This window comes from Bacillus rossius, chromosome 6 (assembly GCF_032445375.1).
Source record: "Bacillus rossius redtenbacheri isolate Brsri chromosome 6, Brsri_v3, whole genome shotgun sequence".
Lineage (NCBI taxonomy): Eukaryota > Metazoa > Arthropoda > Insecta > Phasmatodea > Bacillidae > Bacillus > Bacillus rossius.
Window position 1 is genome coordinate 60,181,349 of NC_086334.1, and position 13,970 is coordinate 60,195,318.

Here is a 13,970-nt window from a genome sequence, read left to right on the forward strand (position 1 = left end):
ATCGGAATCGGAACCGAACCTGGAATCAAAGCATTTTTGGAATCGGAATTGGGAAAATATGGAATCGACCCATCTCTAATTTCAAGTGTCACAAAAAATATTGATACATAAGGACGAATAATAACTCATAATGAAAATAAAAACAAACATCTTATTCCCCACTCATTTCCCATGATTTACTTTTGTTATATATGGTGAGCAACTGCAAAAACTTAAAACTGCTCTGATTGTTTCTGAAATAAATATAAATTTTTGGCTTAAATATTTGAAACCAAGATGGTCTCTAGTCTCTTTGTTAAATATGAATTTTTGTGTCGTTTCGAATGTAATGCATTTGGCAACATTGTTCATTGCTGCTCTCGTTAAGTTCATATTTTTAACATAACCTAACAATATGGTAAAGATGTTTATGTTCATCAAAAGTAAAAATATGTTATTAAAAATATGTTTGATCACATTGAGTATTTTGTTTATTTTTAACAGAATTTATGAACAAGGGTTGAATTATGTTTTACAGATGTGTGTGTTTTTGTGATATCTTTATGCTTTTGTCTGGTCAATACATGTGCAAATGCCTTTTTCAGTTCCTTGCAGCTTGTTTCTCTGCTTGCCTCTTTTCATATTGCCCTTCATGTTACTCAGTCAGGTTCTTTTCATATATTTTTCCTTTTTGTCATTTGATCATATTTTTTCATCCTTGCCCCCTTTCTTTTTATTACAATTTGCATCCCGTTATTCTTTTTCTTTTGTTGAAATCATCATGCAACATGTTATATTTAGACATGTTTATGTTCTATGCAAATTGCTGTATGTTTGACCCTGAAGATTGACACGGTGTTTGGTTATTTTTGCTAGTTGTTTCATGAAGTGTGCCGCAACCTCCCGGCCATCATCTACATTCCGAAGATATCGCAGTGGTGGCATCTCGCCCCGGAGAGCGTCCACGCAATATTCTTGTCGCAGGTGCAGAATCTCGACCCCACGCTGCCCATCTTGCTGTTGGGGACTTCGGACGTGCCCTACTCATCTCTTCCTCGGCAGGTGGCAAGTTTTTTCAATGCATTGAATTAGTATTTATCTGCGTATCAGAAAAAAACCTGGCTTTATTTTCCTGTGATGGGGAGGTGGTTAGAAAATATGTTTCTTCAATTGTTTCTTGGTGTAACGTGTGTTAAGTTTTGGGACAGTTTAGAATGAGCAGTAAAACAAATGGAAGTATCAGAACATTTCTTCTAATGTTATTTATGGGATTGTGTCAGTAGATAAATGTACAGTACATATGAAATACTAGCTTAAAACTTGCGGCTTCACTCGTGCAGTTTCGAAGCATTTCTAAAGTCTTACCAATTAAGGAAAATAATGTGATTATTTCCAAATATTTTTACTAAATAGAGATAATACATTTGTCAGGTGATTAAAGGATTTATTTCGTAACAAAACCGTTTAAGAATAAAAATTTTTAAAGTGGGTATGCCTAGGCCTTTAAATTTTTGTATAGATCAAGTACAGTAGAACCCCTGTCATACTCTTTTCAACGGAGGGCACAAAAATGGTGTATGATACGGGAAAGTGTATGAAAAGGGAATGGCAATAATAAATTTTTTTTTTCAATCTAGCATACAAGCACAATGTCAGATTAAACTTAAATACATATGTTTAAATAATTGCATTATATTTATGAAAGATATGAATTCATCATTATATATACATATAATAAAATCACCAGATAGGTAAAATACAGTCCATAATCAAGTAAAGCTGACATGAGAAACAGTGGCCTTACAAAATGTTATGAAGTCCTTGCTTGGAGGGGGGAAAAAGTCACCAAGCCTAAAAGAAATAAAAAAATTAGGCTATTGAAAAAAGAAATTCAGAAATTTTTGCTTGTTTGTTTCATTTTACAAACAAATTTATGCAACAGAACAATTTTCAATAAAATTTTAACTTGAGAAACGTAAAATACAAAACAATCCGATCGTAAGAAAACAATAACAAACGGGTATATTCAGTTCAAAGATTAATGAATGCACAAAATATGAGATCCGTGCCTTGGTAAAGCGCGTGCACCATTTTCATAATCATTGCTAGTTTGCGCCACTAGTCTCGCTTGGTGCTGGCCATAGATGCTACTAGCGAAGTGCACAGTCTTCCTGATACTATCCATATCTATGGTGCGATAAAGTTATTTTCTTACGTTTGCAAAGGTAAACAACGAACGTTTTTCAAAATAAAAGCATTAAAACGTAGTTTATTAGGAGGAATATAACAAAAATTTTTTGTTAATTTTAAGATTTTTCCGCTTTGTAAAAATGTATGAAGCGGGAAATTAATGATTTTATAAGTGTATGTTCCGGGAAAGTAAACCATTGTAAATACAGTACTTTCGGCGGGACCAAAATTAATCGGCATGACACGGGAAAATGTATGAAACTGGAACGTATCATCGAGGTTCTACTGTATCTGATTTTAAAACTTATGTTTTAGAGTGTTCAAGTATATATTTTACCTTGAGGAAATCATTCCTTACTCCTTTTCATTTCATGAGGTTGACCATTTAAAAAATTGATTACATGCACACATTTAATTTGTCTCAGACAAATATTGTTCATATCAAACTCAAAACTAGAGCTGTTTGGATACAAATTTGCAGAAGCAGATTTTGTCAATATTAATTATTCGGCGTTTCTGCAGTTTCATGATATGCTTGTTAATTTTCATAGGATATTATTGAAAAATGAAAAGGTATTGGACTTCCCATTCTTGAATTGTAAACATGTACAGTGTCTCGTGTGAGCAATATAGTAAATAATCCAGTTTTTATCACTCTGAAATACTGTAAAAGTACTGCAAACACACAAAATTACACTAATGAAATACAGCACATCAGCGAGCAAGCACTATATGGAACAAACTGGTGTAAAGCAAACAAAAGTATACACATACACTTACAGTCATTGACCCCGTGACAAGCTGTCACTTGTCTCCAATTCTCGCTCTAAGTTACCATGCTACCCACTCATTAGCTGCCTGTATAAAAATGCCGGATTACTGGGAGGGTCAGGTTACTACAATCCTTGGTATTGCAAAGTGATAAATTTATGGACCCTTCAAGTTTTGTATTAGTGAGGTGTGACTTTATACTCTAAATTAAGCCCTAAGTAATTTTTGAATGTAATTGATTGAGGCACGATTGTCATTGGTATGGTGAGTTGCAGGTGTGTTCGCTCTTCAGTCAGTACCGAGGAGAAGTGTTCACGATCCAGAACCCTCCTGCTGCGTCTCGGGAAGCCTTCTTCGCTCCTCTTCTGCTGGTGGAGTCTATCAGGCCGCCCAAGCTACCAAAGAGGCTAGGTAAGCCTTACGTGCTTGTGCGATTATGCCAGATTAAAAATATATTTAATACTGTGTTTTATCACATAAATCCTACACTCCCATAATTGTCGCACTGTTATTATAGGCCGTCAAAATTTTGAAAAGATATTTTCGCATAAAAATCACATGATGTTTTTGATTCCGCTGTTATATTCGGAGCACTTTCTGTAGTTATTGAATATGACCTTGCCAAAGATCTCGGGACAATTTTGAAGTGCAGTCAGGTTATGTGATGGTTATTAGACAATACAATAATTATAGTAAAACATGTTTAAGATGTTTTCTCTTAACACGATTCCCACCTAATAGTCAAATGTTTTGGTCACACCATTTTCTCCACATGATGTACTCCCGCCCCTGGATGTAATGCTGTTTGATTTGCGCTGTTTCGAAGTAATGACGCCAATAAATTAAGGCATGATTGGAAGTAGCGCAGTCATAGATTCGAAGTATTGCTAAATTCTTTAACATGAATTATTATTTCCATGCATGCACAATGGTAAAGGCACTTGTGTAGCATTAAATACAATGCAACAAATTAATAATGTCATGTCACAAAATAATAATGTTCTCTTTCCTTAATAACCTTACTGCACAAAAAAATAGTTTTCCTTAATAAGCTATTTCCCTTTAAACAATTTTTCCCTCTTAATAATTTTTTATCATCCAGTCCCTGGAAAAAACGCCTTAACAGGGTTTTACTGTAGTTTATTCAGTGTATTTATTGACAATAGATTTTTTTAACAAAAACTTACTCAACCGGTTAAGACTACAAGACTACAGTATTTTTTTCTTGAAACTCAAATTTTTATTTGACATATTCACCTAAAATATTGTGCACCACAATATCGCTAACACTTCATATTGAAACATTGTATTTATGTTCTTACTACTTTTTTCCTGTAATGTAATGCAGTTTTCTTAAAGTATAGTTTGCTGGCTCAGTTGTACTAAGTACAGATATATTGCTCCAAGAATACTGAATATAGTCTTCTGATAAATAATTTTACCTAACTTTATGTAAACCATTCATTTCCAGTAATGATAAGCTTTCTCAACATTTACTAGAAACACACTTTTTTAAATGGATAGTTTTAAAGAACAAGTAAAAATTTTTTTGTTATTATTTTGATTCTGTCAATAGAAATCTGTTCTATGTTCATTAAATATATTATATATTTGTAAATTTTACATATAGTGATGGCTGACCAACTAAAATATAAAGCCATTAGTAGTTTCTTAAAATAGGAGATAAGAAATAGTTATTGGTTGTGACTGAATTTTTTATAACATGACTTCACCAATAACTTTTACACCAACAAAATTTTAATGGTTGTACGAAACTACATTACAAATAAATCTTATAGTGTTACTGTCCAATTTTTACTGTTGAAAAGAAGTTTTATTTAATAAAAAAAAATGTAAGTCGTACTACAAGCAGCTTGAAATTGACATGAATAAACTTAAATTTTGATGCAAAACTTCCAAATATGAGCACTATTTGGAGTGAGGTGATTGCATTTTTTTGTTCATATTTCATTTGTGTTTTAAAAATGGATCTTTCTGGGACTTAGGACGGTACACTTAATTTCTTTCGCGTCAGAAATGTAAGCTTTGGAAAATACAGTAGAACCCTGTTATAATGTTCCTGTATATAATGTTTTCCTGCTTATAGTGTCATATTTTTAAAGTCCCTATATTTCCCCCATAAGGACAATGTATTTATTTCCTGCATATAACGTTCATAAATAGTGTAATTTCCTGCTTATAATGTTTGCTTTCTAACATTCAATAAATGGGGAAAAAAATGTTTTAAAACCAAATTATTCCAACACTTAAGATAAAAATTTTCCTTTATGTATGTTTATGTTTACAATCACTGCCATACAATACATGAAGTTTGTTAAAATACAATTTTATGCAATATACTGAAGGTACACAATGTTCATACTTACATGTCAGTTGGCACCCTTAGTCAACTCTTCTCTTCCTTGCCATTCCAGTGGGTATTCAGATGCACGTTGTAGTACTCTCCTCTCGCACCGATGTCTCTCTTGGGTGAGAGCCAGGTATTGGGTGGAGAAGGTCCAAGCTGCTGGTCTGGCGGCAGGATTCACACTCGGCTGGTATGCAGGCGAATAGCTAGTGGGGTGAGGGATGGGACTAGGCTATACATTGAAGAATACTGTCGGTATTTTCACGGAACTTTTATTGTCCTGAATGTCCAAACATACACTGAGTCGAAAATACGGTACACCCTATCGTCCAGAAAGGGGAGGGGGAAGGGAGACAAATTCCCTAGGCCGAGATAGGTCCTCGGCTGGCCTAACCGCGAAGGAGGGGTGCGAGCAGCAGAAAAACGGATAGCCAGTAGTTCTGCTGCTCCCCCTATGATCGTCCTATGACCAGTGGGCGGAATCCAGCCACACTGGCCGTCGGGCCGATCAACTGACTTTCAGGTGGATGACCTCGCCTTTATATAGGGAGAAATGCGCGGGAACGAAGAAATGAAGGGAGGGGCGAACTAACTCCTCTTTGGAAGGGATGAGATGCGTGCGCATGAATCTCGCCGAAATTTCCCTGCCCTGGTGGTGGAAGTATAAACTAGATATTAATAATTAAAAAGAAAAGATAAACTTGACATAAATAATTATATGTACTTACATATATATTCAATCCTATGTATAAAAAAGTATTTAAACTTTCTTTCACAACTTAATTAGTTAAATTTATACTATTATAAAATATAAATACAGTTGGTAGATCGCCGGTCACAAGATGGCATCACAATGTACATGTTTAGCTGTGGCAAGAGAAAAATTTATACATTGTTTACATAACTCGTCCATATTTACTATTATATTCTGAAGTGCATTAATATGTGTGGTTATAGCGACGTGAAAAATAAAGGGCGAAGATGGTTGGTTGCTTTAATGAATTATTCTATTGTTCGTCGCTTTGTTTATAACCTACGACGTCACACAGATTCGTCGCCGCATATTACGTGAGTAGGCCTATTGCCGAAATACATTTTTCCCTGAATTGCTTCTGAACTTATTAAAACTCGTTTTGGGTTTAATTATCACGTAAAGTAACGTGATATTTAATATAGGAAGGGCGGGCACGCGTCAATTTCCCCCCTAGTGGCGAGCGTTACTTTACGGGAGAAGAAGCTAGTACATCTTGGAGGAACACTTTACACATAGATAACTGTCAGTCTCTGTAGTGTACGAGTCTCTGGGTTATCACTTCGGATATGGCTTCTTCAGCTTTCTGGAAGTCCTGATTGGGGACAGCTGCCGGTGGTCTCCTGGGAACGCCTATTGGGACTGCTGCCGGTGGTCTCCTGGGAACGCCTATTGGGACTGCTGCCGGTGGTTGTAAGATTCGGCCAATGATAAGGCCGTTGGTTTGGTGTCCGCCAAACCGTCCCTCGGTACCGTCCTGGTAGGTACTTGGGGTCTCCTTTGCAGCTCCGCCACGGCATCTGGCGACGCTGTGGAGGCTGGTAGAGGCCTGGTAGAGGCCTGGTTGGGTCCTTCCCACTTTGGTGCGAATCCGGCGCAGAAGTGGTTAGGCTTATTGCTGAGTGGATGGGTCTTGACTAGTACCCTTTGTCCTTCAGCAATCTGGTGGTTGGGCGGATTCTTCGGTGTAGGATACTTGCGGGCTAGTTACCCTAGTTGAGCCTTTCGTGCGCATCTACTCTGATGGCAGCTTGTAGACAGATCTCTTCGCTGAAGGGCGGTATGTGGGGTTGGAACTCCACTTCATTCTCCAGGTTGCTGGATCTATCGTCTCAAGTTAAATTCGCTGGTGCTGGTTCCGATTGCTTCATTGTGCCTACGCCGCAGTGTGAAGAGGATTTCTCCCAGGTAGCGATCCCAGTGGCGATGATTGGCCGTGGTACGCATCCTGAGCCCTTTCTTGTGCTCCCTTGAAAAACATTATAACAGGGTTCTACTGTAAATATTTCCTCTCCAGGTCAGAAGTTTGTCACTCTGGTTGAATAAAATAATCAGTCAGTTCATTAACATTTGTAACTGTTAGGGTGTAGGATACATTAGAACTTAGAATCATTTCTGCACATATCTGCACTAGTGCAGAGGTTCCAGTTAATGGATGAGCGGTTTTTGTATTACCCTCTTTTATAGAATAATCGTCGCACGCACGTAATCGTCGCACCTATATTTTTGGCCATCAAAATTGAGATAAAAAAACTTATCGTTTAAATGACGAATTATGTTTTTGGTCCCGCTATTAGATGCAGAGCGCTTTGTGTGGGTATTTTTTCCGTATAAAACAATGTATTTTAAAGTAGATGTTCCGTGACAACGGGAACGAAAACTTCCAACAAATTATTCGATAAAAATGAAGCAGCGCCTAGCAACGACATGTGCTCTGGCGGCCATCTTGAGTAGACTGTCTTTTGTTTTCTTCGGTGTCTGGAGCACAGCTTGCTATGAGAAATTCTTCCGCAACGCAGCACACACAAGCAAGAAAAGTAGCCCAAATATACTTAGCTATGTCCAAGCTCAAACAACAACAAATGTCAAGATATACACAATATAAAATTACCGAACAGTGGAAATCTAATATTTATTCGGAAATTACCACTTAATTATTTAATTAACGGAAATACGAAGTTGTCTGACGTAAATTTTCTATTAAAGACATTTTTAAACGTTATTTCCTTTATCTGATCGCCTGTGTCGCCGCGGTGTACCGCTTTTGAACATGTATCCAGCGCGAGTTGGCATCATTCATGTTTGGCTATGTTGCTTCCCGTATAGAGCGTGCGCACGTAGTCGAATATTGATATCTCGCCGATTGCATGCAGCGCGCTCTCTCTCTCTGTCGAGTGCCGAGTTAAGTACATTTGATGGCCCGCATTCTTTCGTGGAAAATGTGTTCACGTCGCAGATTCAAGTGGCTTGCGTTCGCGTTACTGTTTGGGTTTTCTATTTAAAGTTGAAGAAAGGTTTTTGTTTAATGAATTATTAATATAAATTGTTTGGCGTTCTCTTGTATACTCCACCTTTTTTTTTTTTTTTTTTTTTTTTAAATAAACCTACTTTCCTACTTTTATGAATAACTTTACCTAACAAAAATTTTTTTCCTCATAATTATCACACCCCTACATTTCAAAATTGATTTTAGAATAAAATGTGCGACGATTATGCGAGAAAACACTGTATTCTTTATTCTGTTATTTATTACTAGCTGCTGCTGTAACCATTGTTCAGCTTCCTGTGCTGCTTTTCGATCCTAGAAAATTCCTAAGAAATAATATTAGTACATATGCAGATTTTTAATTTAATGTTTCACATTGTTCATATTTACTGTATTTACCCGCAAAAGGATTTCCCCCTGCGTATGGGCGACACTTTTAAATTTTGGGCCAAAAAAATTATTTTCATCCTAAGGGTCACCCCTGCGTGTGGATCGCAGCACCATGCATCTGTCTTCTGTAGAGTTCCCTGGATACAAGTGAAGTATACAACACTGGTATAGATACCCATGTGGCCATTTCCCCCAATTGTATTTTATTATTTTACTCATCCCTTTGCGGCGGAGAGTAAATATGTGTCAAAGTTACTCTTTGTCAGTTTCTTCTGTAAAAACTAGCACACACTTTACCATGAGGCTGGATGAATTTAGAAGGTGCTCTTATAAACACCAGCGATGGCTGCAGTTTTGTCATGGTATGTTCAGTTGAAAACGTGGGAATCTCATTCAAAAATAATAATTATTGGGCACAGTTGCATCATAAACCCGTGTCAAGATAGACATGTTGATTGTGTGGGTGCCAGTTCACGGGATATTTACAACGATGGGAGGGATGAAGGGAGGAACGTCAACACTACCACATGCCCTCATGCATGCACACACTCTTGCATTTCAGATTTCCCCCTCCTCTCCCCCCCAAGCAGCGCAGCAGACACATCACTTGCCGGCCACCGCCACCTCTACTGGTCGGGTAGCAGACACTGCACACATACAATATCTGCACAGGTTATGGAACTGACTGCTGAGATATTTTGATTAAACAATTTATACTTAATTGTAGAGTTATTTTTATTAAAAACTAACATAGGTTAGTTATTTATGCATATATTCAAACACTAAAAATCAGCATAATATATGCAACCCCTACGTGGGTAAATATGATGTACATTAAACCTTGTCATGACCCCATTTATTGCAACCACCTCTTTATTACAACTCCTTTTCGAGGAACTAAAAATTTTGTTTATAAAAGTCAAAAATTTTATAGAAATCTGCTAAAAATTAGATGGAAGAATGTTTGACTGCCTTTCTCATGGTGAGCACTGTACTGAATGTAGTGCAGTCGACACCCCAACCCTCTGTCTAATCATCTTCTCTCTCATTCCAAAGGTAACTGTTCTGTTGCACCAACCGGCATGTCATCCACCGGGTAGCTATGTTATACTTAGGATCCAATATGCACAAGTGAAAGGACGTCATGTGAGTGTATCGCCTCAACAGATTACAGGATGTTATTTTCAGAACCAATGGAAGAACTGCCATTGGCTCCTCCACCTCAGCCACCAAAACTGAGCGAGAAGGAATTGCAGGAGTTGTACGAGAAGGAAGAAGTGTCGCTCAGCGAACTTCGAATTTTTCTGCGACAAATCTGTGCAAAGTTGGCTCGCAATAGGCAGTAAGTTGCATTTTAACATTTTTCTCATTCTTATTATGTATTACTGACACATGGTTTATTTAGATAGTGATAAAATAACATTTTTTCATTTATTTAGTATGTATGTTTGATATTTACATCCTATTTTAAGAAGTGGAGTTTGGGGTTGAAAAGTTTGTTTCTCTATTGTACAAATGGCATTCAACAATAATGTATCGAGGCATTCACTTGTCACATGAATGGAACATGACCACACTGCTCTGTGTTTTTCAGTCTGCTAATGGATTGGCTAGCTATCACTTCGTACAGTTCACGATCTTGCTGAGAGCATAGTTGCTACAGGACTTGAAAACCGGGAAAACTCAGTAAATTTTAAATGGTCGGGTAATTCCAGGAAATGTGAGGGAAATCGCAACATATTTATGGAATTTCTTCTTGTGCTAACACAAATACTCATTTCAGATTGTATAGATATCTGGTAGACTTTTAGAATTTTGTTTTTAAGTTGGAATATGTAAACAATCTTATATTGCTAATGAATTTTATCATCATATTATATTTATAATTTTTTATTTACATATCTGCTGATGTTTTAAAAACATTGTAGCAAAGTAGACTGCCAGGTTTGTGGTTTGGCTTACAGATTCTTCATGTTCACAAAACCGGTAGACGTGGAGGAAGTACCAGACTATTTGTCAATTGTAAAGGAACCAATGGATTTGGAGACGATGATGACCAAAATTGATCTCCACCAATACACTTGTGCCAAAGACTTCCTGGATGATGTTGACTTGGTGTGTCAAAATGCCCTGGCGTACAACCCAGATAGGTAAACTTTGATGCTTGATGCTGGCTTTCAGTACTTGAAGGATAGTGAGTTGCCGTTGAACGTAACAATTAATTAATTGCCTGTGCATACATGTTACATGAATGTTATTTGCTGGAAGTAAAAATTCAGAATCTTTCATTCTTATCATTTTGGTTTCCCTCATCTGTTGGGGAAAAAAATTATGCTTGCATTTGTATTTTACAACACTGCACACTTTCTTGTATGTCTTGACTACTATTTTAGTTTGAGGACTGTTAACATCAGTCGAGTGATGTAGAAAATCTTTGACAGCTGATGATGTACAGTATTTCTCTGAATATAAGCTGCATGTTAAGTTTCTTTATAGTCAGTTTTTTTTATTTGGGAAGATGCTACCTTTAAATGTTTTCATGGGTAAGCTTCTTGCATCATAATGCTTTCCAGCATATTAAAACATTTTTTACTAAAATAAGTCTAACATGGTATTGCTGTAAAACTACTTTTACAAAACCATTCATACACCTTGCAAAATATTTAATTCAAATTTTTTAGAGCCATTAACCATTGCCGAAAGTTAAATTTTAAAGTGAATATAAGCCGCAATGAACATCACATGGTGGTATGTAGTACAGAGAAATTACACATACAATTATTTTTTTTTTTACTTTGCATTTAAACTTGTGACTTTGTGCCTTGAAATGCAAAACATATTTGGTGTTCACCATAATAAAGAATTAGTTTTGCCTGACTTGTGTATCTCGGCTCCATCATGCAATATTTAGTTGTCTAGAATATTGTTCTGCAGTTCTGACATTTCAAATTAATTTGTCTCATGTCATGTTATCAATTTTCGTTACTTCATCAGTCGGCTTATCTTCAAAGCAATCTGTAACTTAAAAACACATCAATTATTGCTGTAAGTTTTTGGGAGACACTTGGCCAACATTTTTACCAGCAGTTATTGTGTGTGTGTGTACATTTTTGTGTTATTAGCGGTTTTCCAATCATTTAAGCAGCTAAGGCATGAGGGTGATGGTGTTAAGTTCCTTGTGAACTTTGCGATCGTAGTTTTTGTAATTGAATATGGTTCCTTTGCCTGGCAGTCACACTGCAGTTAGTAGGAAACAGTCCAGGTGAGTGGAGATGTTTCTCTGAATGAGTGTGTGTTGTAGTTCAAGCATGACATCTTTATTTTGCTTGTAGAAAAGCGAACACTTTTCTGAGTTAACTGTATTATTTCAGTATAGTGGAGCAGCCTCTATCCAAAATGACCACAATCTGGGCTTTTTTTATGTTAGAAATTTGCATTAAGATGATTTAATTGGCCAGAATTGGTAGCAAAATCTTTTGGTAAAATGTACTGTAGTTTCTGGCATATAAGTAGGGACCCCAGAAAATGGTAAATAAAGCTGGCTCATTTCGGTGTAAAAAAATGACAAAAGCGGTGCAAAAAATCTGTGTAAAAATAAGCAAGCAGTGCAAAAAATTGGTGTAAAAATAAGCAAGCAGTGCAAAAAATAGTGTAAAATTTTGGTGAGATACATTAAATTAAAATTGAAATTGGCAAATGAGATTGGTTTAGCTTCAAATTTTTTTAAATTTTAATACCAAAAATAAAATGCACTCAGTTGGAAAACTAACACTAAAAACTAAATCAATATTACGCAGTCCACAGAATATTATTTCTAAATACATTTACCCTGGAATGAAAGCACATGCATAATTTGTAAATATTTGTCACATAGGCAAACAATGGCAAAGAAAACTAAGACTGCAGTAACAAATTAAGTGAAAATTACATAAAAATATAGTCAGTTCTTAAAACAATTTTCTACAAAAAGATATGTCTTTGAACACATGCTCTCAACAGGCGAGCTTTCTGCCAAAATACTGAGTCAGGAGGATTTCTATGTTGCTGGGTTTTAAATTCACTCTTAAGTCTGAGAGTATGTGTCCATATGCAGAGAATGCCCGTTCACTGTCTGCATTTGATGGCGGTATGGAAAGCACTGAGAGAGAACAGTTAACAAAGTTTTTGTGGCCATCATGTAAAGCCAATAAAACAGCTCCAACATCTACAGGCTTCATGTCCCTCAAAAGTTCTGAAACATGAGTCTGGAAGGTCAAGTATTCTTCCAAGAATTCTTGCTTCGAAAGGGTTGAGAGGACGGGGATTTTCCTCACAGCAGGATACAAACTGTCATCAACAACATTACTGGTCACATGTCTTGGATTGAATAACATTCCCACATGCAGAACAAACTCTCTAGCTGTGTCTTGCTCCATCAAAGTCTGAAGTTTCTTGTGGCAATTCAAACCTACACGAGTAAGAGTACTACGAAAAGAATGCTGCTTTAACGCTGTAGAAAGCTTGGCTATATCTGAGTTTGTTCTCTCTCCTAGATATCCTTTACTTACAAGTAAATACTTCTCCATAATGTTGGTCAGTGTTGTGTGTACTTTGTGGACCAGTGCATAAGTAGAGCCTTCAAATTCTTGTATAGCTTCCACAGTGGAAGAACCGTGTTCAACAAGGAAAGAAGAGGAACACTGAATAACTGCAACATTGTCTGCAGACAGGTTTTTGAAGTAAGCGATGGCGCTACTTCCTTCTTCTTCTTGTTGAAAGAATTCAATTAAATCCTCCACATACTCTGCAACATATTTTGCAGACCAAAACCAAGAATTCCACCGGGTCATGATCGGAATTGGGAACAAGACTGTCTTCTTTTCTTCTTCTGAATACTTTTCTTTTAAAAATGAGACGTACCTATGTTTACGTTTACGTGCATTCAGAAAACAATTTTTTGTGTTCTGAATGCACTGATTGAGCTCACCTAACTCAGCACTTCATAAGCTGGCCACAAGATTCAGCTTATGTGCCCAGCACTGAATGTGGACCATCTTCTCTGAAAGTATGTCCTTCAAAGAAGAGACACATTTAGTCATGTACCGTGCTGAGTCAGTAACAACACCTACCACATCTTCGTAATTTATACCAAACTCGGCAACAGTAGATAAAATGGCCCTTGAACATTCTGCACCTGTTGCACTTGGAAGTTTCTTAACTGCACCCACAAACACATTCTGCTGGGAGCCAGATGACAAAACTTTAATCAAAATAAT

General features: G+C 36.7%; 1 protein-coding gene across 4 annotated transcripts in view; it reads left to right on the forward strand.

Annotated features, from left to right (window-relative positions):
* LOC134533244 (ATPase family AAA domain-containing protein 2-like) overlaps nucleotides 1-13,970 on the forward strand; it is a 161,634-nt gene that overhangs the window by 76,569 nt on the left and 71,095 nt on the right. For 3 of the 4 annotated variants that reach the window (XM_063370653.1, XM_063370656.1, XM_063370657.1), the window contains 4 exons: nucleotides 856-1,044; nucleotides 3,216-3,351; nucleotides 9,904-10,057; nucleotides 10,680-10,865. In XM_063370653.1, coding sequence (XP_063226723.1) covers nucleotides 856-1,044; nucleotides 3,216-3,351; nucleotides 9,904-10,057; nucleotides 10,680-10,865 — 665 coding nt within the window. The remainder of the gene's footprint in view (nucleotides 1-855; nucleotides 1,045-3,215; nucleotides 3,352-9,903; nucleotides 10,058-10,679; nucleotides 10,866-13,970) is intronic. The other variant, XM_063370654.1, reaches the window with a different exon arrangement.